Source organism: Sciurus vulgaris, assembly GCF_902686455.1.
Source record: "Sciurus vulgaris genome assembly, chromosome: X".
In the NCBI taxonomy this organism is placed as follows: Eukaryota; Metazoa; Chordata; class Mammalia; order Rodentia; family Sciuridae; genus Sciurus; species Sciurus vulgaris.
Window position 1 is genome coordinate 85,721,896 of NC_136471.1, and position 24,430 is coordinate 85,746,325.

Sequence of the window (24,430 nt, forward strand, 5' to 3'; positions counted from 1 at the left end):
TCTGCCCGCCCCCTGCCAACACCACGCCCGCGCTTATTTGCATTTAAAGAGAAATGCACCAAGGAAAACAGTGGGCGGGCTCGGGCACGCCTTTCCACCTTAGTGATTGGGTAACACACCTGCCAATCAGGACACGGACGCCCCACCCCTTGGCCCTGGAGTCCGCGGGGGAGGGGGAATGGGGAAGCTGCCCGAAGCCTGGGGAAGGGGAGTCTGTGCAGGAGGTGACTGGAGCCGTGGCGGCGGCGGCGGTGACGGTGGCGGCGGCGGCGGCGGCGGCGGCGGCGGCGGCGGCGGCGGCGGCGGCGGCAGGAGTAGCAGTGGCGGCGCTCTCAGCCGCAACAGCTGAGGCTCCGGCCCGGGCCCTGGCCAGGGCGGCGCAGCAGACAATAAACCGGGCTGGGAGCAGGACCCGGCCGGGTAAGCGTTGCGCGCAGCCAGGAGCCTCCGCCTGCCGGCGGTCGGGTACATTCCCGCGTGCTCCATTCGGGTCTCCTGGAGGAGGGCACTGAGAACTGGGCCAGTTGGAGTCCGGGCCATTCACCGCTTTTCCTTGGAACCCTCTTGGCGGACTGTACAGTGGGGGGGGCTAAGCAGCCGCCAGTCCTCAGGGCGCGGGCGACTAGGGCTAGGGGTATGGTGGAAAGGGCGGGCAGGCGGGCAGACTAGACTGTGCAATGCCTCCAGGCTCTCGGGGGAGGTGGGGATGGGCCCGCACGTGCTGCCGCGCGGTCCCGGGTGGGGCGCCACCAACCAGCACCCCAAGCAGTGCATTTGTAGGCCGGGAGTAAAACAGCTTTGTTGTAGCACATTTGCTGCAACAGCTGTGCTGTACATGGGTACTGCTCACCCCCGCGGCCCTGCTGCGGCCCCTCCCCTCTGCTGCGCATCTCTGGCCTCTCCGGTCTCCCTGTAGACCAAGCAGAAGCACTAGCTTGGGCCCAATGGAGACTAGCTTTGGTGTGAATTAGGATATTCACACTGCATGCCCCCTCCCCAGGGGAGCTCAACTAGGCCTGTGGGCTGTTCACTTCCCTCTAAACCTTGGTCCAGCAGCCTCAACCAGCCGCACCCCCTTCTCCTGGGCCTCCAGGCGCATCTGGCGCCCGCCTCCGCTGGCGGGCGGGCCGGCAGCCCGGCTTTTGCTGGTCCTTGGGTTAGAGCAGCAGCGCAAGCTAGTCCTTGGGTTAGAGCTGCAAGGCCGCTTTGTCTCCCCACTCTCCTCGCCTTTTTTCCCCTTGGAGGGCATTGGCCGCGCTTTTCTCTGCAGCCTGCCGTTTTATAATAGCGATAGGCACTATGTTGTGGGGGGATTTCAGTACCAGAAACCGAGGGGGCAGTTATTGTACTAAGGAGCACACAGAACACACAGTATGTGTGTGCGAGAGCTAGCGAGGTAGCCAAACCCTACAACTTAGCAGTTACTTAAAATACCCAGGCCGTTGGGCCGCTGTCATTGTCTGCTGCAGGCACTTCTGACACTGGTGATCGCCCGAACACCAGATTTCGCTTGGGTTCCCTGGCGGCAAAGGGCCAAGCTCTCCAGACGCGCCCCAGCCTGAGACCAGGTAGCAGCTGGATTAGCCCCTAAGAGTCGCCTTCCATCTGGCAGGCTCGCCTTGGAGTGGGCCGCGGGGTCAAGGCTAGCCTTGTCCCGCATACAAACACCTCCCTCTGCGGCTCTGCCGCAGCAGCATAGGCATGGGCAGGGCGGAGGGCACTGCGCTGTTGAACTCCCTGCCCTACCCTCTGGGATTCCAACAGAGCCCCCTCCCCCAGTGTAGCTCCCCTCATTGGGCCCCACCCCCTGCAACCTAGTGCACCTCTGGCATTGGGCTTTCTTGGCTTTTCTGAGGAACAGGAGGGAGGGGGTGACCAAGAGGCTTGGCAGGCTGTTCTCAGACCTTTGATCAACCTATAAGAGTGGATAGCCCTGTGAGCTGCAGGGTCCTGGGCATCTCTGAGGTGAGGCAATGAGACCCACTAAATCCCTTACTTGGGGGAAGGCTAGCTTGGGGCCTTTTTGATACCAGCCATAACTGCAGATACTACAACAGTCACCTCCTACACTGTCCAGGCCCTAGTGCAAACTGTACTTGAGGGTAGGCATCTCCTGCCCCAGGCTGGACCTGCCCTCTGTCTTTGCCTCAGCCCAACAGCCACCTAATGTATCTGCTCTGTAAATTCCTTCCTTAATACCCAAACCCACTCACACTACACCTGTCCAAATCCTTATCCCTCTCAGGTCCCAATTTTCACCCTGCCTTCTTTGGTACCTTCCCCTCCTGCTTCCTCCTACCAATAATAACCTCTTCTTTCTCAGAATTCTTCCAGGGATGCCTGGGTCTCTTGTTCATTTTTTAGCTTAAATTATAATAGGAGGCTGACTATAATTAAATTTTCCTTCCTCTGCTTTGTTTCCCTGATATAGCAGATGTCTGGGTTATCTCAGAACCCCTCAGCAGAATAAATGAAACCTGGACCTTAGCCACAACCCTCTCAGTGCCTAGGAGAAATTGAAAAGCATTTAATGAATGCTTTAGAATGACTCGCTGTCATTGTAGAGCTTTTGGGAAGATCTTTACCTTTCCAACTTGTGCTAGTTCTGATCCATATGGAAGATGACTAGAGTAATGATACTTGAGGCTCAGACTTTTACTGAGTATGCCCAATTAGGGTGGAGAAGGGGAATGAATTTTAACTACAAGAGAAAATATATTATGATATATCCCTTCCAAAACAGTCTTGGGTTCTGGACTGCTTAGAGTCCAGACTACATACCTTTGGTTGCTGATTCATGAACCTAGAGGCAAACTGCCATAGAGAGAGATGAGATATCTGTATATACAGGGGGATCATACTGGGGAGCTGCCAGAAAGTAAAGGGGTTTGGTAGGCAAAGGGCCAGGAATGGGAGTGGGTAACTGTCAGGCAGGGTGAGTAAGGTGATTAAGCCTATTCTGGTTGAAATAGTATGGCTCAAAGGTAGAGAAGAGGATGGGGCCCAGTGGTGGGTATTCCCAAATGCCTGACTCTGGAATGGCAATGTAATCCTTTCAGGGGAAGGAGGCATGGGAGAGTGGGGAATTGGGGGATGGGTTGATTTTTTTTGTGTGTGTGTAAATATGCCATGATAAAAACAGAATTTTTCAAAGGGTTTTAGAAGGGTATCTTAGAAAGGGATTTGAAACCTGCTGCAAGTCATGAAGAGGCCACTTTTGGTCTTAGAAATAGTTGCAGGCAGACTATCTTCAGAGAGGATTTTCAATATTTCAGCCTATGTTTTACTTTGAGGGGGCAAGGTAGGGAAGGGGAGAGCATGGAGCCTAAATCCTCATGTGGTAATGTTTGAGAAGTGTATTCTAAGCCTCTAATGAATCCCTTCCTCTCATCTAGACAAACCTTTGTGATCACCAGTTAAGACCCTTCTGCTTACAAATGGGAATCCTAAGTCCTGGAAAGCAATAGGGGCTTTTTTAAAGTCACAGCTATTTAGGGAGAGGTTACTGCCTCTTGTGTTATGGCCCTTTATATTGTGTCACAGTCCCTAGGAACCTCCACTTAATGCAGACCTCGTTAATTACCTCCCCCATTCCCTGCCCCAGATTGAAGGCAGGTTGATTTAACTTGGGGGCTGCATGTAGGTGAGCCCACCACCCTTTCCAAGTCTCTTTTGACTCTTGGTCTTACTCTGTGGTCTATTGGGAGCTGAAATTTTCAGGAGGGAAGATAGTTGGAAGAAGTTGGCAGCTTAATGATTCTCTCCTAGTATGGTGGAGGTGTTAAAAATTCCTCAAGAACTGTTACATTCACACTTGTAAAAGTGTGTATGAAGGGAACAGCTCTGCTCCATTGGTCCAGGGCAATAAGGGAATGAGAAATAGCAGCAAGCCTGGCTGGTCACGGGCTTGCTTGTAAGAAGAGGTTTTCAGTTTCCTCATTTAACAGATAGATTACCTGAGGATAGAAGGGGGTGATATCCAGTGTTATTCCATCAGTTCTCTTGCCTGAAATCCTGTCTAGGACGACAAACTAGATGATAAAATTTAAGCCCCCAGAGGAAGTATTTGCTAGCCTTCCTGTGTCACTCATTCCTGGGTCACTCATATCACTACCAGGAAGTTCTTTCTCAAAGGTAATCTGAGCTTCTCATGGTATAGTTATGCCTTTCCTCTGTGTGTGTGTGTGTGTGTGTGTGTGTGTGTGTGTGTGTGTGCATGTGTTTGTGTCTGTGTCTGAGTGTGTCTGTCTGTCTGGGTTTTGGGGGAGGAGTTAAGATCAGCCCACTACCATTCCTCTTCTACATAACAATCCATAGCAGATTTCACAGGCATTAAGCCTAAACTCCACCCCCAACTTCTGTTCCCTGAATTAAATAATCACAATCTTTCATCTCCTATGCTTGGTTTTATTTTTCAAAGCTGTGCATGTATTAGTGTATCTCCAGCAAGCCAGGCAGTGAAACCACTGCAGAGATGCAGATGCCCGTTGAATGAAGGTGCATTGCTCCCCCACCATGGAGAAAATGGCCCAGCTGGGTTTGGTGGAGTCCGAGGCAGGCATCCTGGTGCTGCTGGGGCCTTTGTGACCCTTTGATCTGTATTTCTTGTCCCAGGGTCCTTATTGCTTTTATCTCCCACAGGTATTTATCCCCTTGCTGGGTTTCCAAGCAGATACTAACCCTCCTTCTCTAGCCAACACTCTTTAGCCCTCCCCTCCCCATTTGTTCAGCTCTCCCTGCTGGGGGCTATGGCTTTTTTAAGGAAGACAGGGCTGAGTCAGGCCTGTTCTAGACCTCCTTTCCTGTAGATATATGGGAAATACTTACAGGCCAGGCCTGGTACATTTTAGAAGAGTAAAATATTGGGGCTAGTATGAGGAATGAAGCCACAGTACACCTGTCTTGCAGTATTGGACCAAGTCCAACAAGCTAAGTGCCCAAGCCACCTAGCAAGTCCTAGGACCCCCAGTGTCAACTGAATACCCTCATTATGCTTCCTGATTCAGCAGCCACTAGAAAATTGGGCACAGTGCCAGCCTTTCTCCTAGCCTTTGAAGACAGCAATCTGGGACAATTGGATCCTCTGCTCAAGTCTCCCATTTCTAGATGAGGAAACTGAGGTGTTGAACATGGAAGAGATTTTCCTAAGGATACACGGGTGTCCAAACATAGCCCCAATTCAAGGCTTCTTCCTCAAAACACATTCTCCTTATCCCTTCCCAAGCCTCAGTTTACTCACTTGACCTCCCACACAGGGTATGGTGAGGAGAGGGAAATGGCTACATGGGAAAGTCAGGGGTCTCCATTGTTTGCTTGCACCAGCTGCTCCTCCACAAGCCTTCCTTGCCTGCACTGTCTTATCTGTTTTCCTGAAGTCACCTCCTGTCTTATTCTTCATCTGAGATAGTTGGTGGGGAGGGGTGGAGCTTGACTTTGATCTCACCTTTGCTAGGCTAGTACTGACTTAGTAGAAGCCTATGCAGGCAAGGTACCCACCTCAGATATATTCTCTAAGAAGACTTGGGAACCTGAGAAAGGTTCTGTCATCCAAGGTGAGCTGAGTAGGGTGTAGACCTCAGCAGCCTGAGGAGAAAGCTGGGGCATCAAGAAGACTCACCAGGGCTGGAGGTATAACTCAGTGGCAGAGCACTTTCCTACCATGAGGAAGACTCTGGGTCCCATCCCTAGCACTGCAAAAGAAAAAAAAAAAAAAAGATGACTAAGTATGGCCATTTCTAGGGAGAAGCTGTGTTTGGGTTATCATACCTCCCAGACTGGAGAAAAGCTCTAGTATACTGGGGGCTAAGGTGAGGAGGCAGCAAAGTGAGGCTGAGAAACCTACAAGGGGCATGTAGGGAAAGCAAGCCTTCAAGGTCAGACAAAGGGGTTTGGCTCTGATCCTGTAGGCAATGCGGAATAATTTGGTAAGTAGAGGAGTGCTGCACTGAAATCAGGGTTGTAGAAAATGAGTCTGGCAAGGGTGTGCAGGATGGATGACTTGGGAGGGGTGAGGTAGGGGGAGGGATTTCTGTGTTGCAGCAGGGAGGGACTGACTAGAGGGAGCTCAGCTAAGAGACTTGTCATCTTCAGAGGATGTGGGGTGGCAGCTAAGGAGCTGGAGAGGAGAAAGGTGACCAGAAGAAGCCCCATCACAAGGGCCCTTTATTGAATATCTGCTCTGTGCCTAGTGATCAGTTTGCCTTCACATTGATCATCTCTAATCCTTACCACCATCCTGCATGGTAGGTAGCATTTTTTTCATTTTACGGAGAAGGCATTTGAGTCTCAGAGATGTTAGGTCACTTTCTCAAGCCACATAGCCTAGCAGGGGTGAGACTGGCATTCCAGTTTCAGGCTGACAAACTAGCTGAATTAGAATTTAGCTGAACCAGCACCATTTGAAATCTTGTTGTGTGCTAGATGTAGTGAGTGTAAGGAGGAGGAGGATCTATTTGAGAGAGATGAATGGACAGACTGAGGCCTACCAGAATGAATTAAGCAAATCCGTCTAGGGGCTGATTGGGGAATGCGGCAGAAAGAAAGCCAGGTTTAGGGGTTTGCACTGCATCTAGCATTGGTGAGATGCCCCTGGAGATGAGACAACCTCAGCAGGAAGGCTGCAAATTATGGAAGGGACCGTTGCAGAGGTAGCTTAGAGGGGCTCTTTTAGAAGCCTTTACAGCTCCACCAAAGAGTACCAAGCCAGGGAGCTCTTGGTTCAGGCCTTGAAGAAACTTTTGAGAAAAGGCCTTTGCTATGGGCTTTCAAATTCCAGATCATCTTAGAGGTCATTCTCTTCAAATGTCTCAAATTCTTCATGTTTGCTCAAGGTGGCAGATTTATGTTTGAACTGTTTGGGGGCCCTTCAGACTTATTTACCAAGAAAATTGGGAGCAGAGGGATATGCTCCACAGTTTGGGAGTTACAGAGATAGCAGCAGTGCTGATGAGGAAAGCAGTCACAGGCTGGGATTGTGGCCCCTAGGTGAAGTCAGCAGGCTTTCTGGAATGTGCTGGGAGGGGCCAAAATAGCAGCAGCCAGTGGGAATTGGAAATGCTGCAGAGGAGGCTCAGCTGCAGGGTTGGAACAGGGTGGGATGAGGAGGAGAGATGATGACTCTTGCAGGTGTGAGGGAAACCTTGGAAGTCCTAGGAGCAGTCTTCCTGCTTTAATTAGATGATTGCATAGTGCAGCACAGTGGCATGAAATCGGAACTCACGAGGCCTGGGAGCTAGTGTGGCTCTGTCACATCCCCCTGTGTGACCTTTGACAGGTCTTTTCTCGAGCCTAGACAATTTCCTCTGTGATAAGGACTTATCATTCCCCACCAGGCTTGATTAATGGATTGCTGGGAAGGGCAAATTGGGGGGAGTGCTTTGTAAAATTATAGGTACCCTAAGGTGAGGGACGTGTGAGGATTTGCATTTTCTTTGATGTTGGTACTTTTAGCCCAGTTTAAAATTTTGAACCTTCTGGTCTGAGTTACAGAACCTGACTAATTGAAATTCCCAGATGATTCAGAGCTGTTAGCCAGTAGCTGACTTTTAGGGGTCCTTGAATATTAAAAACTGGTTAAATGAGGAAGTAAAGCTTCCTGTGGGATGACTGTACAGTCACCCTCATTTAATTTTTGGGGACCTGAGGACCAAGGAGTTTAGGAACTTATCCATAGAGCCCTGGGATGCACCCTACTCAATCCTGAGGTGATTTTACTGCTAGAAAATTTTCAACTGTAGTTGGAAGAAAATACTAATTAAAGTTGCTATGACGTTTTGAACTTCTGCTATGTAAGTATTTTATTTGGTACTTTGAGTTTTGCTGCTTAAATAGCCTTAAGAGGTTGACACTCTCAATAACCTTGTTTTACAGTTGAAAATACAAAAAACAAATGTGAAATAACTTGCTGAATTTCCCCTAGCTGGGCAGAACTGATGGCTGCACAAAACTGGGTAGCTCTCTGGAGGGAGACTCCCCATCCTCACCTCTCTTCTTTATCCTCCCTTGTTCAACATACAAAAGGTCAGCATAGGTCCATAGTGGACCTGCTTCCAGGAAGACTTCTTATAACATGCCTGGGAAACTACTGCTGGTCAAGGCCATGCCACTGGAGCTACTATATAAATCCACATACTTTTTCTTCCCTGAACTCAACCTTCCCTATGTTGGCTAAGTTAGCTGCAGGAAGCAGGGTTGGGAGCAGAATGTGCAAGGCTCAGGCTGCAGCTGTTTCCTCTTCTCCAGAAGTGTCTCCAGGGCAGGTTTGTGGCTGGTCTCCTGCCTGTGTTTTGAGTTGAGGGGAGAAGTTCTGCCCTAGTAACCAACCTTTGACTTGTCTGTCCCCAAATGACCTGCGGCTGGCCCTGAGAGCTGAGGTGAACCCACAGCATTTTCAACTATAGCTAATTTCCTGCCAGCAGCAGCTGCAGCAAGTGGACCCTATCAGGGCCCACAGAGTAACTTGGGAAAGTTTCTTTAACCTACCAGTCTACCTGAAACTTAACCACACTGATTGAGAAGCCTGAGGGTTGAGGGGCTGTGCATTTGGCAGGGACATTTTCTTTGCAGGAACACTGAAGGAAGCCAGTCCCAGCCTATGCAAGCTACAGTCTGTCCCTTGGTGTTCCTTTTGTTTCTGTGTCCTCTCCTAGTGAATGCTTGTGGTCCTAGGCCAACACAACATAGCCCATTGAGGGAGGACAGCTTTGGGACCTGATGTGTTAGTAGCCTGGGGCAGAGGTAACTAGGTAGGGCTTGGCAAGGCAGGCCTTTGTTACCCTCCTTCCCGGGGTCCTATGGGACCCAGTCAGAGACAGTATGTGTAGTTGTGGAGGTAATGTGGCTCTGGAAAGGACAAAGCAAGAGAGAGATGGTAAGAGATGATATAGTTTCAAGCCTGGTGCTTGACAGCAAAAATGACCCTGGGCCTGTTTGGGAGGAGTACCTGAAGTAGGGGCAGAGACTCTGTATCCCAGAAACATCTACATCCCTCCCCAGTTCATGCACCCCCACCACACACACATAGGGCTTTAAACATTGCTCTTAGTCGAGGACTCTCTAGATCCACACGTCTTTTAAAATGACCTCGCAGTCAGCTCCACCTCAGTGTAAGCCAAGGCAGCAGGTTCTTCATCTCAGCAAATGGATTTCCCGTATGAAAAGCCTTATATATTTGGTCTCCTGACTAGGAACTAGGTTCTGACTTGGTGAAGGGTATGATAATAACAGTAATGCTAATATTTCTCATTTGCACTTTACAGTTTATAAAGTGCCTTTTGTTGTCCAGTGTGGCACCTGCTCCTCACACTACTTCAGTTGGATCTGGGAGGTAAGGGCATAGGTAGAGGAGTTATTTTGATCTTACAAGTACTTGACACTCATTGGGCTATCTTGGTCTATTCAGAGTCCTCCAGCAGATGGGAGGCTGTCATAGTTTGGAGGTTTGAATTCTATCTAGCCCTGTGGCACATAGCTCCTTCACAACACCAGAGGGCAGGGATGGGGATAATGTAAAGAGCACAGAGAAGCCAGGTGTGGTGGGTGGGCCTGTAATACCAGTGAATTGGGAGGCTGCAACAGGAGGTTCACAAGTTCAAAGCCAGCCTCAGCAATTTAGCAAGACCCTGTCTCAAAATAAAAAAGGCTGAGGATATAATTCAGTGGTTAAGTGCCCCTAGGTTCAATCTGTGGTACGAAAACAAACAAGCTGTAAAAACAACCATGGTGAGCTGGCCTCTACCCCCAGGGAGCATGGGAGCATAAGATCAAAGTTCAGCAAAGGCCCAACGTGACTGTCCTCCACCTAGAGCATCAAGGTTCTAGAAAACAGTCCTCTTTATGATTCAGTTTTCTCTGTTCTCAGGACTCCAGCCTCACACCCAGCAGGGCAAAGTCAGCTTTCAATTCACAAGGATATCTAGGCCCATATTTTTTCACTTGACCCTTGGGCCTTCTTGAGGCCCAACCACACTTACTAGTCTGACCTGTCCCTTCCTCTAGTTAATTGTCATGACCATTCTCTCCAGCCTGGCAAAGCTAATACTGAATGCTTCCTCCTCAAGGCAGCTTTTCTGAGCCAGGGAGTATCTTTCTGCTTTTTATATTTATCAATGAGTATGTTAACAAAGTATAAAAATAAGAACTCCACTACCCACCTTAAGAATAAGGGCTAATAAAGAAAAATGAAATTATGTCATTTGCAGGACAATGGATTGAATTTGAGAACATTAGTTTAAGCAAAATAAGCCATACTCGGAAGATCAAGGTGTTAAGGACAGCTTGGTCCTTATCCCTGATGCCGATCCAGTAATGAGGATATGATTTTGAGAACATGGAAAAAGTTTTAGTGCTTTGCTAGCTAGCAAAGGAGAAACCCAGGGGACTCATCAGGGGAAACAAGGGGTTTTTAAATAGGTGATTCCAAGGGCACATTCCATGCATTTCATGTCAGAAATTACAATTCTCTTGTTTGGGAGAGAGCCATTTCTTGGATCTTTTGGTCATCCCTGAAGTAATTTTACTCCTGTGGTGGGTGTGTGCTCAAGGACAGATAACTCTGCCTATGATGGGGAAGAAAGGTAATCCTGTTTCCCTGAGATTAGGGAGGGTGAGGGAGAGAGGAAGAGAAGGAAATGTGTCCATTTTAAAAATAAGCTTCAGTGGCAGAGCAGCAAGGGCTATAGTGAAAGCATAAAGGTACACAACTGTTACAAAGGGTCATGTGTTTTTTTCTCATATGTGGAGAGGAAAAAGGAAAAGAAAGTGGAGAGTGCTTGTATATGGGAGGGAGATGAGTAGAGAAGAGAAAAGGGAACAGGGAGAGGGAGGAAGGGAGGGAAAGGGAAATACTGGAGAATGATGTTGACCAAACTATAGTGTGTATATGTACAGATATCTAATAAATTCTACCACTATACACAACTATGATATACCAGGAAAATATGAAAAAAAGTGATTTTACAAGATAAAATAATCTCATTTTTTGTTTTAAGCCTAAGTTGTAGGAATGGTTTCAACTGCAGATAAATTCTGAATAAATTCTGCTGTTCTTTACTTGTCTCAAAAAGTTTAAGAAAAAAGTAACAAGGGCCATTCTTTAAGGCCTGCATCATTATATGCCTTCAGACTCTTACATATAGGATTATGTCCCTGTTGGTCTAGGCAGTCCTAAAAAGCAAGAGCTTTTTATGTTTATCTGCTCTGCAGCACGGAGCCCAGTGTCAGTCACTTACTGAATGTTCAAGAATTATTTGTTTCATTAAGTCCACAGAAGGGAATACAATTTCACAAACAACTCCACTACTGCCACCACCATCTTTAGTAATTTTAGGGCTGAAGTAAAAACATCTGTGCTGTGGAAAATGGGGGATTCAAATTGATGATAGGTCCCATATTCCCATTAGTCCCTGGGGTAGAGAACTCTGGATGATTCTGTATGTTTATATGATGGTGTGTGATTGGTGGTTGGTCTGTTGGGAGGCTGCTGGTTGAAGATCCACTTGGAACAGTATGATGTCAAGAAATGTTGCACAGACAAAACCCTAACCTAAGCAAATTGCAATGTGGATCTTTTCAGAAGGGAATCAGATGGGTTTTTTTCTTTGTTTTCCTCTTTTCTGGATAACCAGCCATTTTCTTGATCCAATTTTAATATTAATTTATGTGGAGTGCTCTGTATGGAAGCTTGGCTCAAACTAATGATTCAAGTGTCAAGCCAACCACAGCACCAGGCACAAAATTTGATAGGACCCAAGATTCCAGGAGGAGTTCTTCTAATGAGGTCAGAGGCTGGAGTATTGTTGTCATCCTGTTTTCCTCCACTGCTGGTCCCCAGTTTACCATTGCAGGTGAATGTATGAGCCTTTTTACTGTAGCAACCAATCACAGAGCTATTGTGCCGGCCAACTGCTTCTAGGACTACAGTGCTCGGTTTCTCTCTTGTTGTGTCGCTCAGCAGGCTTTTCTGATTTGGCTTCCCACCCTAGATCCCCCTGTCTGCTGGTGGCTCCCCTACAGAGAGGGGTCACACTGCCAAGGGATTTTCTAGGGACGGGTTACTGGATTTTTGCAGGCTGATTAGTGATCCAACAGTCAACTGGCTGGTCACTGGAATACACCATACCTGGTGTGGGGTCAGGGGATGGTGACATGTGTTGGGGTGGGCGGTCCTCAGCCCTTTGTGTTCCCCTTCTATTGGCACTTGGGTTTTTGGAGGATTTGGAGCCTGGACCAGAAGGGTGTAGTTTATATCAGGTGTATTTACTTAAAAAGCTGTTGAGAGTCTATTTCCTAGGCCAGGAGCACAAATCATGTAGGGCTATGCCTTCAAGGAGTTCCCTTCCTAGAGAGGGAGTTAGATGTGGTCAAAAATAATGAGAGGAGGGGAGAAGAGAACATCTGCCTCTTGGTTCTAATGTGGAATCAGGTTTGTACTTGCCAGAGTGCAATATTAAAAATTTCTTCCAAGCAGAATAGCCGATTGAGAATCTGGCCTATACCCACCCATCACATAATTTCTATGATGGATAGGTGTTGGTACTGAAGCCCAGAAAATACCTTTCCTGAGGCCATCACATCATCTTAGTAGGTCCTGTGTTGCAGCCCTGATCAGCTAGTCTGTGAAGCTCTTTCTCTGGGGTTCTGAAGGTCTGAGCAAGGTTCTGGGGGTAATTTAGGAAGCACCTGGACAGAAGGTGAAACTGTTGGTCTGCTTTTCTTCCTAACTCCAGGCAAAATGTCAGTAAGAGCCCAGGATAATGTTGGTCTGTTTTTCTTCCTAACTGTAGGCAAAATGTCAGTGAGAGCCCAGGCTAATGTAAGATTGTGGCCTAGATCCAGTAAAGCCCAATGAGGACTCAAGGAGTTGTTTTGCTAGATGAATCTCCAAAATTTTGTGGTGTTAAAGCAACTTCTCCCTGCTTTTCCTTTCTCTCACCCCCACTGCATTTGATAATCAGTATTCTCTCTAAGCCTATATCACTGTTGGGCCTTACAAACATCTGCAGATCCTATCTTCAGTGCTCCTCTGAGTTTAGAGAGGTTTGAAAGAGTGAACTAGTAAGGGGACACCTTGTGACAACTGCCTGTCACTCAGTGTAGGGTTTCACTTCTTTGGGGGCCCTGAGGGGGCTGACTCAGTGAAATAAGCATGTGGAGTAGATTAAGGTTTTCCCCACATTTTCCCTTTCTGGTTCCACTCAAGCCTGAGACCACAGACACCTGTGAAAACAAAACCAGCCTGGGTGCTTACTCACCAGTATCTATTTCTCTGTCTTTGTCTCTCTCATCTCTTCCAGATCCCACTGTGATGCTGCCTGACTGATGATGTTATAATAGCACCTGGAAGCCTGAGACTGCATGTCCAGCTAAACATACCTGAGTCGTCCACATCACCATGGAGACCCGAAAGGTTGAAGCTGCTCAGACCAAGAGAGCAGCATCCTCTGGAGATAGCCAGGACCAGGGGGCAGAGAAAGGAACCAAGAACAAGGCAGCTGAAGCAACAGAAGGACCAACATCAGAACCACCCTCATCTGGCCCAGGTAGGCTGAAGAAAACTGCCATGAAACTCTTTGGTGGCAAGAAGGGAATCTGTACTCTGCCTAGTTTCTTTGGAGGGGGACGAAACAAAGGTTTTGGGAAAAGCATCTCCAAGAAGGGACTCAGCAAGAGCAAGACCCACGATGGCCTAAGTGAAACAGACTGTGGCCCTGAAGACATTGTCAGTGAAGGAACCAGCATCTCCCTGCCTTTGCCTGAGTCACCCTGCCGATTTCCGAGCTCCCAGAGTGCCCATGGGGCTTTGGAGACTGGCTCCAGACATAAGACTCCTATGAGTGGAGCCACTGAAAAAACAGGGGCTGAGAAGTTTCCCTCTGTGCCCAAGCCAAAGAAAGGCCTAAAAAGCTTTTTCAGTAGTATCCGCCGTCACCGAAAGAGCAAGGTTGCTGGGGGTGAACAAAGTGAGCCAGGGGCCAAAGGGCCTGAAGGGGCTAGAGCTATGTCTCATGAATATTCCATCTCATCCCCTCTGCCCTTCTCTAAGGAGACTGCCCAAGACCCTAGACAGGAAAATGCCAAACCTTGTGATACACCAGGGCCAATAATTTCTCTAGCACCAGAGTCTTCTTCACCAAATACTGAGAAGATGGCTTGTAAAAATTCAGAAAAACCCAGTACTGGGATCTGTGCCTCAGTACTCGTGCAGCCTAAGCCTGACCCTGAAGCCAGTAACATAGAAGAACACCACAGTCCAGAGACAGGGGAGAGGGTGGTGGCAGGAGAAGTAAATCCACCCAATGGCCCTGTGGGAGATCAGCTGAGCCTGTTGTTTGGGGATGTCACATCCCTGAAAAGCTTTGACTCACTGACAGGTTGTGGTGATATTATAGCAGAACAGGACATGGATAGTATGACAGATAGCATGGCCTCTGGGGGCCAGAGAGCCAACCGAGATGGTACCAAACGAAGTTCCTGCCTGGTGACTTACCAGGGAGGTGGGGAGGAGATGGCCTTGCCAGATGATGATGATGAGGAAGAAGAGGAAGATGAGGAGGTTGAATTAGAGGAGGAAGAAGAGGAGGTCAAAGAAGAAGAAGAAGAAGACTTAGAATATCTGTGGGCAGGTGCCCAGATGTACCCAAGGCCTAATCTGAACCTGAGCTACCATCCCACTACATCTCCAGGCCACCAGGGCTACATGCTCCTTGACCCAGTTCAGTCTTATCCTGGTCTAGGTCTTGGGGAACTTTTGACTCCTCAGAGTGACCAGCAAGAGTCTGCCCCCAATAGTGATGAAGGTTATTATGACTCCACAACTCCTGGATTTGAGGATGATTCAGGTGAGGCCCTAGGGCTTATCCGCAGAGATTGCCTCCCCAGAGACAGCTATAGTGGAGATGCGCTATATGAATTCTATGAGCCAGATGACAGTCTTGAGAACTCCCCACCTGGGGATGACTGCCTTTATGACCTCCATGGTCACAGCTCTGAAATATTTGACCCCTTCTTGAACTTTGAGCCCTTTTCTTCCCCCCGACCACCTGGGGCAATGGAGACAGAAGAAGAACGGCTAGTGACCATCCAGAAGCAGTTGTTATATTGGGAACTTCGTCGGGAGCAACTTGAGGCCCGGGAGGCACGTGCTCGAGAGGCTCATGCAAGGGAGGCTCACACCAGGGAATCCTATACCCGAGAGCCTCATGCCAGGGAGGCCTATGTCCAAGAGGTCCACACTCGAGAAGCTCATGTCAGGGAGGCCCGAACCCGAGAAGCCCAGGCCCGAGAAGTTCGTGCTAGAGAGGCTCAAGTGCGAGGGACCCAGGCTCGGCAGGAGAAGCCCATCTTGGAGTATCAGATGAGGCCTTTAGGCCCATCAGTGATGGGTCTGGTAGCGGGGGCATCAGGAACCTCTCAGACTTCCCACCGGGGAACCACTTCAGCTTTCCCTACCACTGCAAGCAGTGAGCCAGACTGGAGGGATTTCCGTCCTTTGGAGAAGCGTTTTGAGGGAACCTGCTCTAAGAAAGATCAAAGTACTTGCCTGATGCAGCTCTTCCAGAGTGATGCCATGTTTGAACCAGATATGCAAGAAGCAAATTTTGGAGGATCTCCAAGGAGGGCCTACCCTACTTACTCACCTCCTGAGGAGCCAGAGGAAGAAGAGGTTGAGAAGGAAGGAAATGCCACCGTAAGCTTCTCACAGGCCCTGGTAGAGTTCACCAGCAATGGAAACCTTTTCTCCAGTATGTCCTGCAGCTCTGACTCTGACTCTTCCTTCACTCAAAACCTCCCAGAGCTGCCCCCCATGGTGACCTTTGACATCGCTGATGTAGAACGTGATGGGGAAGGCAAGTGTGAAGAGAATCCTGAGTTTCACAATGATGAAGACCTTGCAGCCTCCTTGGAAGCTTTTGAGCTGGGCTACTACCACAAGCATGCCTTCAACAACTACCGCAGCAGATTCTACCAAGGTCTGCCCTGGGGTGTGAGCAGCCTCCCTCGATACTTAGGACTACCTGGGATGCACCCTCGACCTCCACCTGCTGCTATAGCCCTCAACAGGAGGAGCCGCTCCCTTGATACTGCAGAGACCCTGGAACTGGAGCTGTCCAATTCTCATCTGGCGCAGGGCTACCTGGAATCTGATGAGCTTCAGGCCCAGCAGGAAGATTCAGATGAAGAAGATGAAGAGGATGAAGAAGGAGAATGGGGCCGAGACAGTCCCCTCTCCCTGTATACTGAACCCCCAGGGGCCTATGACTGGCCTGCCTGGGCTCCCTGTTCTCTGCCAGTGGGACCAGGCCCTGCCTGGATAAGCCCCAGCCACTTGGATGGGTCTTCCAGCCAGTCTCCATATGGGCAGGCAACCTGTTGCATACCTCCTGTGGCCATTTCAGTGTCATCAGGGCCAGGGCCAGAGCCAAGAGCACCTGCAGAATCTGGGCCTCAACTAGCCCGGCCTTCACACTTACCCCTGCCCATGGGCCCTTGTTATAATCTCCAGCCACAAAACTCCCACAGTATGAGGGCCAGGCCTTGTGATGTGCTGCTGTCTGCTGATGATCCCAGTTGCTCCTCCAATTCTAGAGGTTTCAGCCCCAGCCCTCTTCCCCAGGCCAAGCCTGTGGGAATCACCCATGGCATTCCTCAGCTTCCCAGGGTTCGGCCTGAGCCCTCCCAGCCACAGCCCGGTCACTATGGAGCTTCTAGCCTTGATCTGTCAAAGGAGAGGTCCAAACAAGTTTCCTCTCTCCCCACCAGCTATTCCTCCACTGCCATGAATGGAAACCTAGCCAAGTAGTCATCATCATTTCTGGAGTTGGGGCATGGGGCCTGAGCATGTAATGGGGTTCAGGGGTTGGGCAGAAGGGTGGGGGTGGGGGTTGCTGTTTAACTTGAAAAATCCTTTTGGCCAAGGAAAACTCCCTGAGTTTCACCTTTGTTTTCCCCCTTCCCTCTTCTGCCATCCATGGCCACATTTAGCTCAAGTGCATCTGCCCAGGGAAGCTGCTGCTGCTGCCGCGCTCCAGTTTTTGTTTTTGGGGTTTCTTGTGACCCCCACAGAGTTTGGGATGCTATAATTTTGTGCCTATTCTAGTTGCCAAGTTAGTGATTTAGTGATATTATATATGTATGTATATATATATATATATATATATATATATATATATGAATCATGCATCTTCAACACAGGCTGTACCCTTAGCATCCCTCTATTCCCTCCCCCTTGTTATTTATGAGCCACTGATGAGCAGCCAAGTCTCTACTGCTTCTCATGCAGAGACAGGGATTTCGGGAGGGCTTGTTTGCTGATAGCAATGTGAAGTTATGGTACAGATCCTCCCTACCCCCATTCCTTTCTGCCTTGGCATAGCTGCCACCATTACATCAGATGACTATAAGCTATTTGTCCCAGCTAGCTGTCCTTAGAGAGGATCAAGTAGCATGTGTCTCACTGCCTATTGCTGTGGACTTTGGCATCATAACCAGATGGCGGCCTAAAAAACTTGACCTGCCATAATTTAGATTGAAGACAAAAACACTAAAGCCCATAGTGGAGTGATTAATTTTGCCCACTTGTGAGCATAAGACAGTTCTTTTATGGACACTGCCATAGAGTCTTGAGCTCTGGAATGATAGTATTTTATTTTTCTCCTCAAGCCTGTGACTGCTTCAGTTGCAGACACTTTTGAATTTTTATTTTATCCTCTAAAGGAAGTTTTTGTAATCTCATTGCAAGGAACAGTCTTTTAATTGAGATTAGGGAAGAGAAGCAACCTATATTAGGCTTGGCTCTAGGGCTTGGGGTTTTTTGTGGGATGCAGGGGAAGGAGAAAAAAAAGGAAGTCGGTTTGTTTCAGCCAGCAAGAAATTAGACTTCAGACTGTGGAGCTTGAAGCAACTATGCTTTTTTAGCAGGGAAAACTGCTTCCTGTTTTTCTCCTCAAAACCAAGAAGTTCTTTAAGCCTTGCCCACCCCTTCATTTGGATGCTGTAAAGAGGCCCCAGGTTTGCACTCCCCAGACAGGATACCAAAGGCATCTCAACTGCTCTTCCAGGTTCTGAAGAGCTTTCATCTTCCAATTAGCCAAGTCCTTAGCATCATCAAAGGATCAGACATCTTGAGAGGAAAGACTGATGTGCCCTCACTCTGCCAAACTGCGGGACTCTGATTTGCCTGGCACTTGCAGCCCTTTATGAAATGAGTGTCATCCTCCCTTTTCTGTGCCCATGCAATTTTTAAATTAAACTAGGTTGGAAATACTGGTGGGGAAGAACTTGCTGTTAGGAAGTGATTGAAACAGGCTTATCATGTGAGGCCCAACCTCTCAATCACCCATAAGAGGGGGTTCTCTAAAATTCTTTATTGGAAATGGCATATGGAATATATTTTTGCCTGGATATGTTGACCCAAATTATGATTCTTGCCTCTTCTGCCCCTTGCCCCCAAACATCCCTCAGCCATCTTCATGCCTGTAAAGAGAAGTGAACAGGGCTTGAGCCATTCCTAAAATATGGCAGTTTAGCTTGGGAACAGATGCTGTTGGTCTTCTGAGTCAAGGTGACTGTGGGCAAATTATTCTTTGGTCAGGGGTTGTGTCTAGGCTGGTCTTTGTCACCACTTCTCTGATTGGGATTGACCCCCATGTCCCTCCCCAAAATGAGCAGACCTGCTGCTAAAAGTTACACCTGGAAGTACCACATGTATTTGCATGGCACCAGCACCACCTCTGAAGGGACCCAGACCAGCTCTTCAGGCTGACTTTGGCCACATTGTGAAGAAACCTATCTGCCATGGAGCTGGAGTGTGGAAAAGTGTGAGGAAGACCCTCCTCACCCCAAGCACAGCATTCCAAGAAAGAAGTGCCCAGATTTTCACCATCTGGCCTCTTAACAAAGCTGCTCCGAAAGGGTAAGGATGAAATTGGCCTGGCTGTTTGGCAGGAAGTTAACACTCACCAAATGCCTTTACAACAGGAAAAAACTCACCTCTTGCCTCTTCCTTCAGGGCAGCTGTGCTCCTGTCTGCGTATGGACTGTGCCAGCCACAGCAGGCAGTCAAGCCATCACCAGCGTCTATAATCCGCTGGAAAAGAGCCACCAGCCTAATCTGGGGAGAGGAAAAGGAGGTGGTCAGCCTTTAGTCAAGGGCTAAGAGTTGCCCTCAGGTTTGGGAGTGCAGCAGGATGTGCTGCTTCTAAGGGGAGTGGCCATAGCCCTGACACACTTTGCTGGGCTTTAGAAGGTCACACACCATAGAGTAGAACCTGGAGCTGAGTAGGAGTTCATCGTTTAAGATGGTGTCACTTGCCTGCAAGTCCCTTCACTGCTCCAGCTAGCCTGGAGACAGAATCCTCACCACCAAAAGTGGGGCAGTCAGGATACATGGCTGCAGAAGCAGGCTCCTTTGAGTTAACAGACCTGAGGAGTTCATGGGCCAAGTGCCCGCTGCAACCTTGAGGAGGAAGGAAGACCTGGCTGAGGTTTTGTGTTGATGTCTGCTCAGGTTGACAGTGGGAGAACCAACCAAGTTCTAGGCCTCTCCTCAAACACAGGCTAGTGCTGGCTTGGCTTGCACCAAATATGCAGCAGATACCATGTCCACACTTTCTATGCCATTTCTCCATTGCAGGGTCCTGGTATAATGCTTTTGGATGTGACTTCAAGGGAAAATGTGACTTGAGAAGAGGTAGCTGCCTTCATCTTCCTACCCAGTAGGCCTGTCTAGTGTCAGATAATTCTGAACCTGAGAATCCCAGATGAAACCGGTCCCTGGGGGATCAGTGAATGTGGATGGTGAAGGCCACCTAGCAGGCCTCTCCCAGGGCCACAATGCCAGTTTCTTGGTGCTTTAGAGTCTCCAAGGAAGCCCTGCCTTGGGGCTCAGTTAGAGCTAGACCTGCCCATCCGGCTCTAACTGAGCCCAGGATAAAGGCTTCAATAAATACCAGTCTCCCTCACTCCCTCAGTGCTTTATCAAGGAGGGAAGTAGCTTTCCACACTCAGAAGACTGTATGTATGTTCTCATCCTACTGCCAATGGCTTTTCCACCTGTGCCACCACCCCACCTGCCCTCGGCCCCCAGGCCCACTTGCTAGAGGGAGGCCTGGGGAGATTAGCTGGGAGACTTTAAATTTACCCATGTGTATGTTGCATCCAATTGTTTTTAATATATATATATATATATATATCAAAAGTCAATTATCTATTTTTGTATTATTTGCATTTTATATTCATGGAAAACAATGTTTATCAATTGTTCTTTTCTGATATATTTTATTTTTAAGCGGTGCTGTTTACAGTTTTAAACAAAACAAAGATGACACAAAAATCGCTGCTGCTTGTGCAGAGGGCTGGCATCCCAACTGCCTATGGCCCTCCCTCTCTCCCTTTTCCCTACCTTTGCTGTATCACACTGTTCGTTCCCTCCCCCCATGATAGGAACAACTGTAAGATGTCCAGGTACTGAAGACCAACGCCAGGTGAATCAGGCATGTGGAACCTGGTAGACAGCGTGTCGTTTTCTGGCTCTGTGTTTCTCTTTTAGACCCTTTCTTCCTTCCCCATGTGTATACCTGAGAGTACTCATGTCTCTCTTTTTTTTTTTTTTCCCTTCTTACGTTTTCTGCTTCTGTTTTGAAACCAGAGTACCCATGTTGTGCTATTTATCATATCAAGTTTCTCCAAAGGAGCATTTTGGGAACATTCTCCATCCAGTGGGGAGGAGAGGGGGTTTAAACCACACCCTCTTTCCTCATGAAATGGGGAGACAAATGGCAATGATGCACAAACCATCAGGAATTAGTCATCTCCTTGAGGAAACCCTTACATGGGGGCTTTCCAGAAGCTGAGTACATTGTGACATTTGCCCAGAAGAGACTTTGGGGGAACTTCTTGACCCTTCTTGCTGCTTTGGGAGAATCTCTTCTACCATCTCCCTCCCCCACCCTGTTCCAGCTCACATGTGGATGGTACTTTGAGAAGCAGTGACTGTCAGGGTGATGGTTTGCTGGCCTGGCCACTTTTCCATCCTAGAGTCACTAAAGTAGAAAATCCACTTGGCATGTATATGTGTGAAGGTTGGGTCTATTAATAGGCGGGTCTTTAATTATTATTCTTGTTACTATTGGTGCTTACTTTCCCTGCTGTATATGGGGGTGGGTGGGGGGGTCAATACAGGAATGTATATTTAGGTCATGTTAAATAAAATGACTGGGGGAAGAAGGGAAGAAATTAGAAACTGCAGTACATCCTCATCCTGGGTGTAAGAGTTCTTTCTCTCCCAGTACATAAAGGGGAGTGTGGCCCCTTGCTGTGCCTGAGCATCCCCTTCCCCATCTCTGAGGCATCACAGAATAACCTGTGCTGTGACCTCTCTACATCTAGCTCTCCTTGACATCTGGATATCTTGATGCACTGCCTGTATGTTATGACATATATTTCTTTTGCTGAATGCTAATAAAATTTGGGTTCAGGAGGGACCCCCCCCAGTCACTAAAATGCAATCTTGTGGTTTGTTCCACAGCAGCACGCCTGTGATCTGTGGTCGGTGGGTTTGCCCTTGAAGGGAAATTGAGAAACCAAGAAGGGTGGGGGCACCCAGGAGGGGAAACAAGCCAGAGAAGAGGAAACGTAAGTTCTTCATTCAAGCCATACCCTGCATCCCAGTCAGATTTTGTGGCGGTAAACTCTCCATCACACCTTACATACCTGGAGACCTACCCCTGAATTCCTGTGCACTGTCATGGGCTAGCTAGCACTTCAGAAGTTGGCCTGTTTGTGCTGCCTCCCTACCAACTAAGAGACAGTCACATTTTGCTGGTGGCTCAATGAAAAGGATGTGTCAATTCAAGGGATAGAGAGTCAGGCCAAGCTGTAGGCCTGACTGGGCCTATCGGCAGAGATGCTGGTCAAGTACCTGCCTGCATTTGGGCTATGGGACTGCAAAGAAGGATATAGCTTCTGCCCCTTAGTGCATGACATGTCACATAATGGCCTGCCAGAGGCATAGCCAGCAACAACTGTTACCTTGGGGTCAAGTACTGATTTCCCAGCCTGTGCTAACCTAAACAGGAATCACCTACCTGAGCCACCAACAAGGAGAAAGTGATTCTGTTCATAGTTTTGGGTTCTCTTGATCTAGACTCATCCCTGACTCCTGGCTAGCAAGGCTATGAGGCATGTGCTGTGTGGGTTTCCCTAAGTTCTCAACTGCAATCTTCCACTGGCCAGAAGGCATGAATTAGCAGCTGCTTGATTGCACTGTGAGCAATACTGCCACAGACACATGGGAGGGGATCTTTGGGTCCACTTAGACCAGCAAAAGAGCTTGGTGGCCCCCAGGACCTCATGAATCAAGCAAAGCAAATTTAAAAGATATTAGCAGGAGAGAAGCTAATGGGAGGGGAGATGATATTTCACAAAAAAATGGGAAAGATGATGATTGCTCTATCCTAGGCTGCCTAGGGAGGAAAGGGGTAGGAGTGTTTGCTAAGGGAGCTTTGGGTGCAAGACCCTTTGGGGAGGTGCATCAAGTCTCATCCTTTGGAGATTCATGGGAATGGTGGTCAGTGAAGCCTGGGTTTCTGTGCTATTACTTGCCCTTCCTTAATCAACCAGGCCTTGGGCAACTCCCCTCTCCTTTGCAAGTCGAAATACTAAGTTACCTCAGGGTAACCCATTGAACTTTTACAGCTACCTAAGTGCAGTTCTTGCCATATTGTTTTTAAATTGACCTGAAATGGAGTTCTGTTAGTATTTTTGTGGTGCCTACATGACTCTGGAGCATGGGACCTGTTGGACAAGAGGGGTGATAAGAACTTGCCCTGTTTTGCACTGCCAGATGACTGATTTAAGTATGGCCCCCTGAGGAGAGTCTTGTGGAGTGCTGGAGGGTAGTGTTTGTAGAGGGAACCTCCTAATATCTTCCTTTTTATCAGTAAGAAACCACTTCAGTCAGCCCCAGGCTGTTTTTTTGTTTTGCTTAAGAGTTAGGGTTGTGCCTGGGGAGTAAGCTGCCTTTGTTACCAGTTTTCCTTTAGAGCAGATGTAAACCTAATGGATAAGGAGCTTTGTGCAGTCCCTTTAGGGACTGCTGTGGGTGAGCTGCTAGCTTCCCACCACTCCACCCACAAGGAGGGTTCTGGATCCTACTAACTGTGTTTACACTCTGGATAATTCCTAGGCTTTAGCTGGGCTGCATGGCTTCTGGGAACCAGACCCAGCCACCAGTCAAATCAAGTAACCTAAGGGCAATACTTTCTAGTTTGACAAATTCTTCCATCTTCATTACGTTCTAGGAGGTCCCAAGAAGCAGATAGATAGAGCAAGTGATTTCATCCATTCTTTAAATATGAGGAAATGGAGTCATGAAGAAGAGAAATGACATACAGATGGTAATATTCACTTCAAATCAGTGTGGGGCAGGCCAGGATGGAAGAGAAGAGAAATTTTGTTGCTAATAATTCTCCAAACAACAAATAATACCATTGATATGTGCCAGGCACTGGACATTTTACATTTGCTTGTGTAACACTCACTTTATCTCTATAAGGTTGACATTGTTATTATCCTCATTTTCAGGTAAGGAAACTTGAGGCTAAAAGAGGCTAAGAATCTGGCCAAAATTCATGCAGACAGATCACTGAACTCCAAATCTTGTGCTTTTCCCACTGCTCTTTAGTGAAGCTGCTGGTCACCTGAACATTAGGGGTGAATATCAACAAGACCTCCCAGCAGTTGGCCCCAGGTCAGGACATCATAAAGCTAAAAGAGACCTCTGGCTACCTTCTCTGTGCCACTAGAACCCAGCCCAGTTTCCCAGTTCCAACCTTGGGTCATTATAACTTGAGCAGAGGCCCTTGTGAGCTCATGATAAGATTCCCTTCCCCCACTCCCACCCCAGGCTTGAGGCTCTGGGAATTGTACCCAGCCAGGTGGGCCCAACCCTCCTCCCACTTCAGACTGCTAATAAGCAGCCTGGGAAAGATGATGAATAGCAGAGTCAGTCAATAGACATGAGCACTTAGATGCTTGAAGAATGGGGCCTCCTGCCACTCAGACCTTCACCATCAATTGGAGCACTACCTCATGAAGAGTTACTTAATTGTAAATCACTTAATAGCCACAGTGGGAAACAGCCTCTTTCACTGGGAGAATAATTGATGTCTGATGGGCTCTTGAAGGCTGGTCTCCTCTGCTCCCTCACTTTCTTACTTTCCCCCTTCCTCTCTTCTGATGCTGGAACACATTTTCTTTGTGACCCTCTCAGCCTATGGAGTGCCTTTTGCAGTGTCCCAAGGGTTCATGTGCAGCACCCATCACCAACAGGAAGAGGATGCTCTGTGGATCACAAATGCTGTGATTTAAAGTGATATATCCTTAAGGGGGCTGAAGATGAATTGAACATCCATTTCTATCCACAAATTCAGAT

The 24,430-nt window shown here is 48.2% G+C and overlaps 1 protein-coding gene across 2 annotated transcripts; it reads left to right on the forward strand.

Annotated features, from left to right (window-relative positions):
• Nucleotides 1–219: 219 nt before the first annotated feature.
• Nucleotides 220–24,430, forward strand: AMER1 (APC membrane recruitment protein 1). Of its 2 annotated transcripts, XR_013761148.1 has the most exons (3): nt 220–420; nt 13,293–18,910; nt 21,524–24,430. XR_013761148.1 is itself a non-coding variant. In XM_079124083.1 (2 exons), the coding sequence occupies exon 2, from the start codon at nt 13,391–13,393 to the stop codon at nt 16,796–16,798; it is 3,408 nt and encodes a 1,135-aa protein (XP_078980209.1). In that variant the 5' UTR covers nt 220–420; nt 13,293–13,390; the 3' UTR covers nt 16,799–21,497. The 2 variants fall into 2 exon arrangements, 1 of the variants encoding a protein (XP_078980209.1); XM_079124083.1 differs by lacking the exon at nt 21,524–24,430 and having other exon boundaries at nt 13,293–21,497.

Bases quoted from the DNA above. Each gene is read 5' to 3' on its own strand.
- AMER1 (XM_079124083.1), top strand. From the start codon at position 13,391: ATGGAGACCCGAAAGGTTGAAGCTGCTCAGACCAAGAGAGCAGCATCC.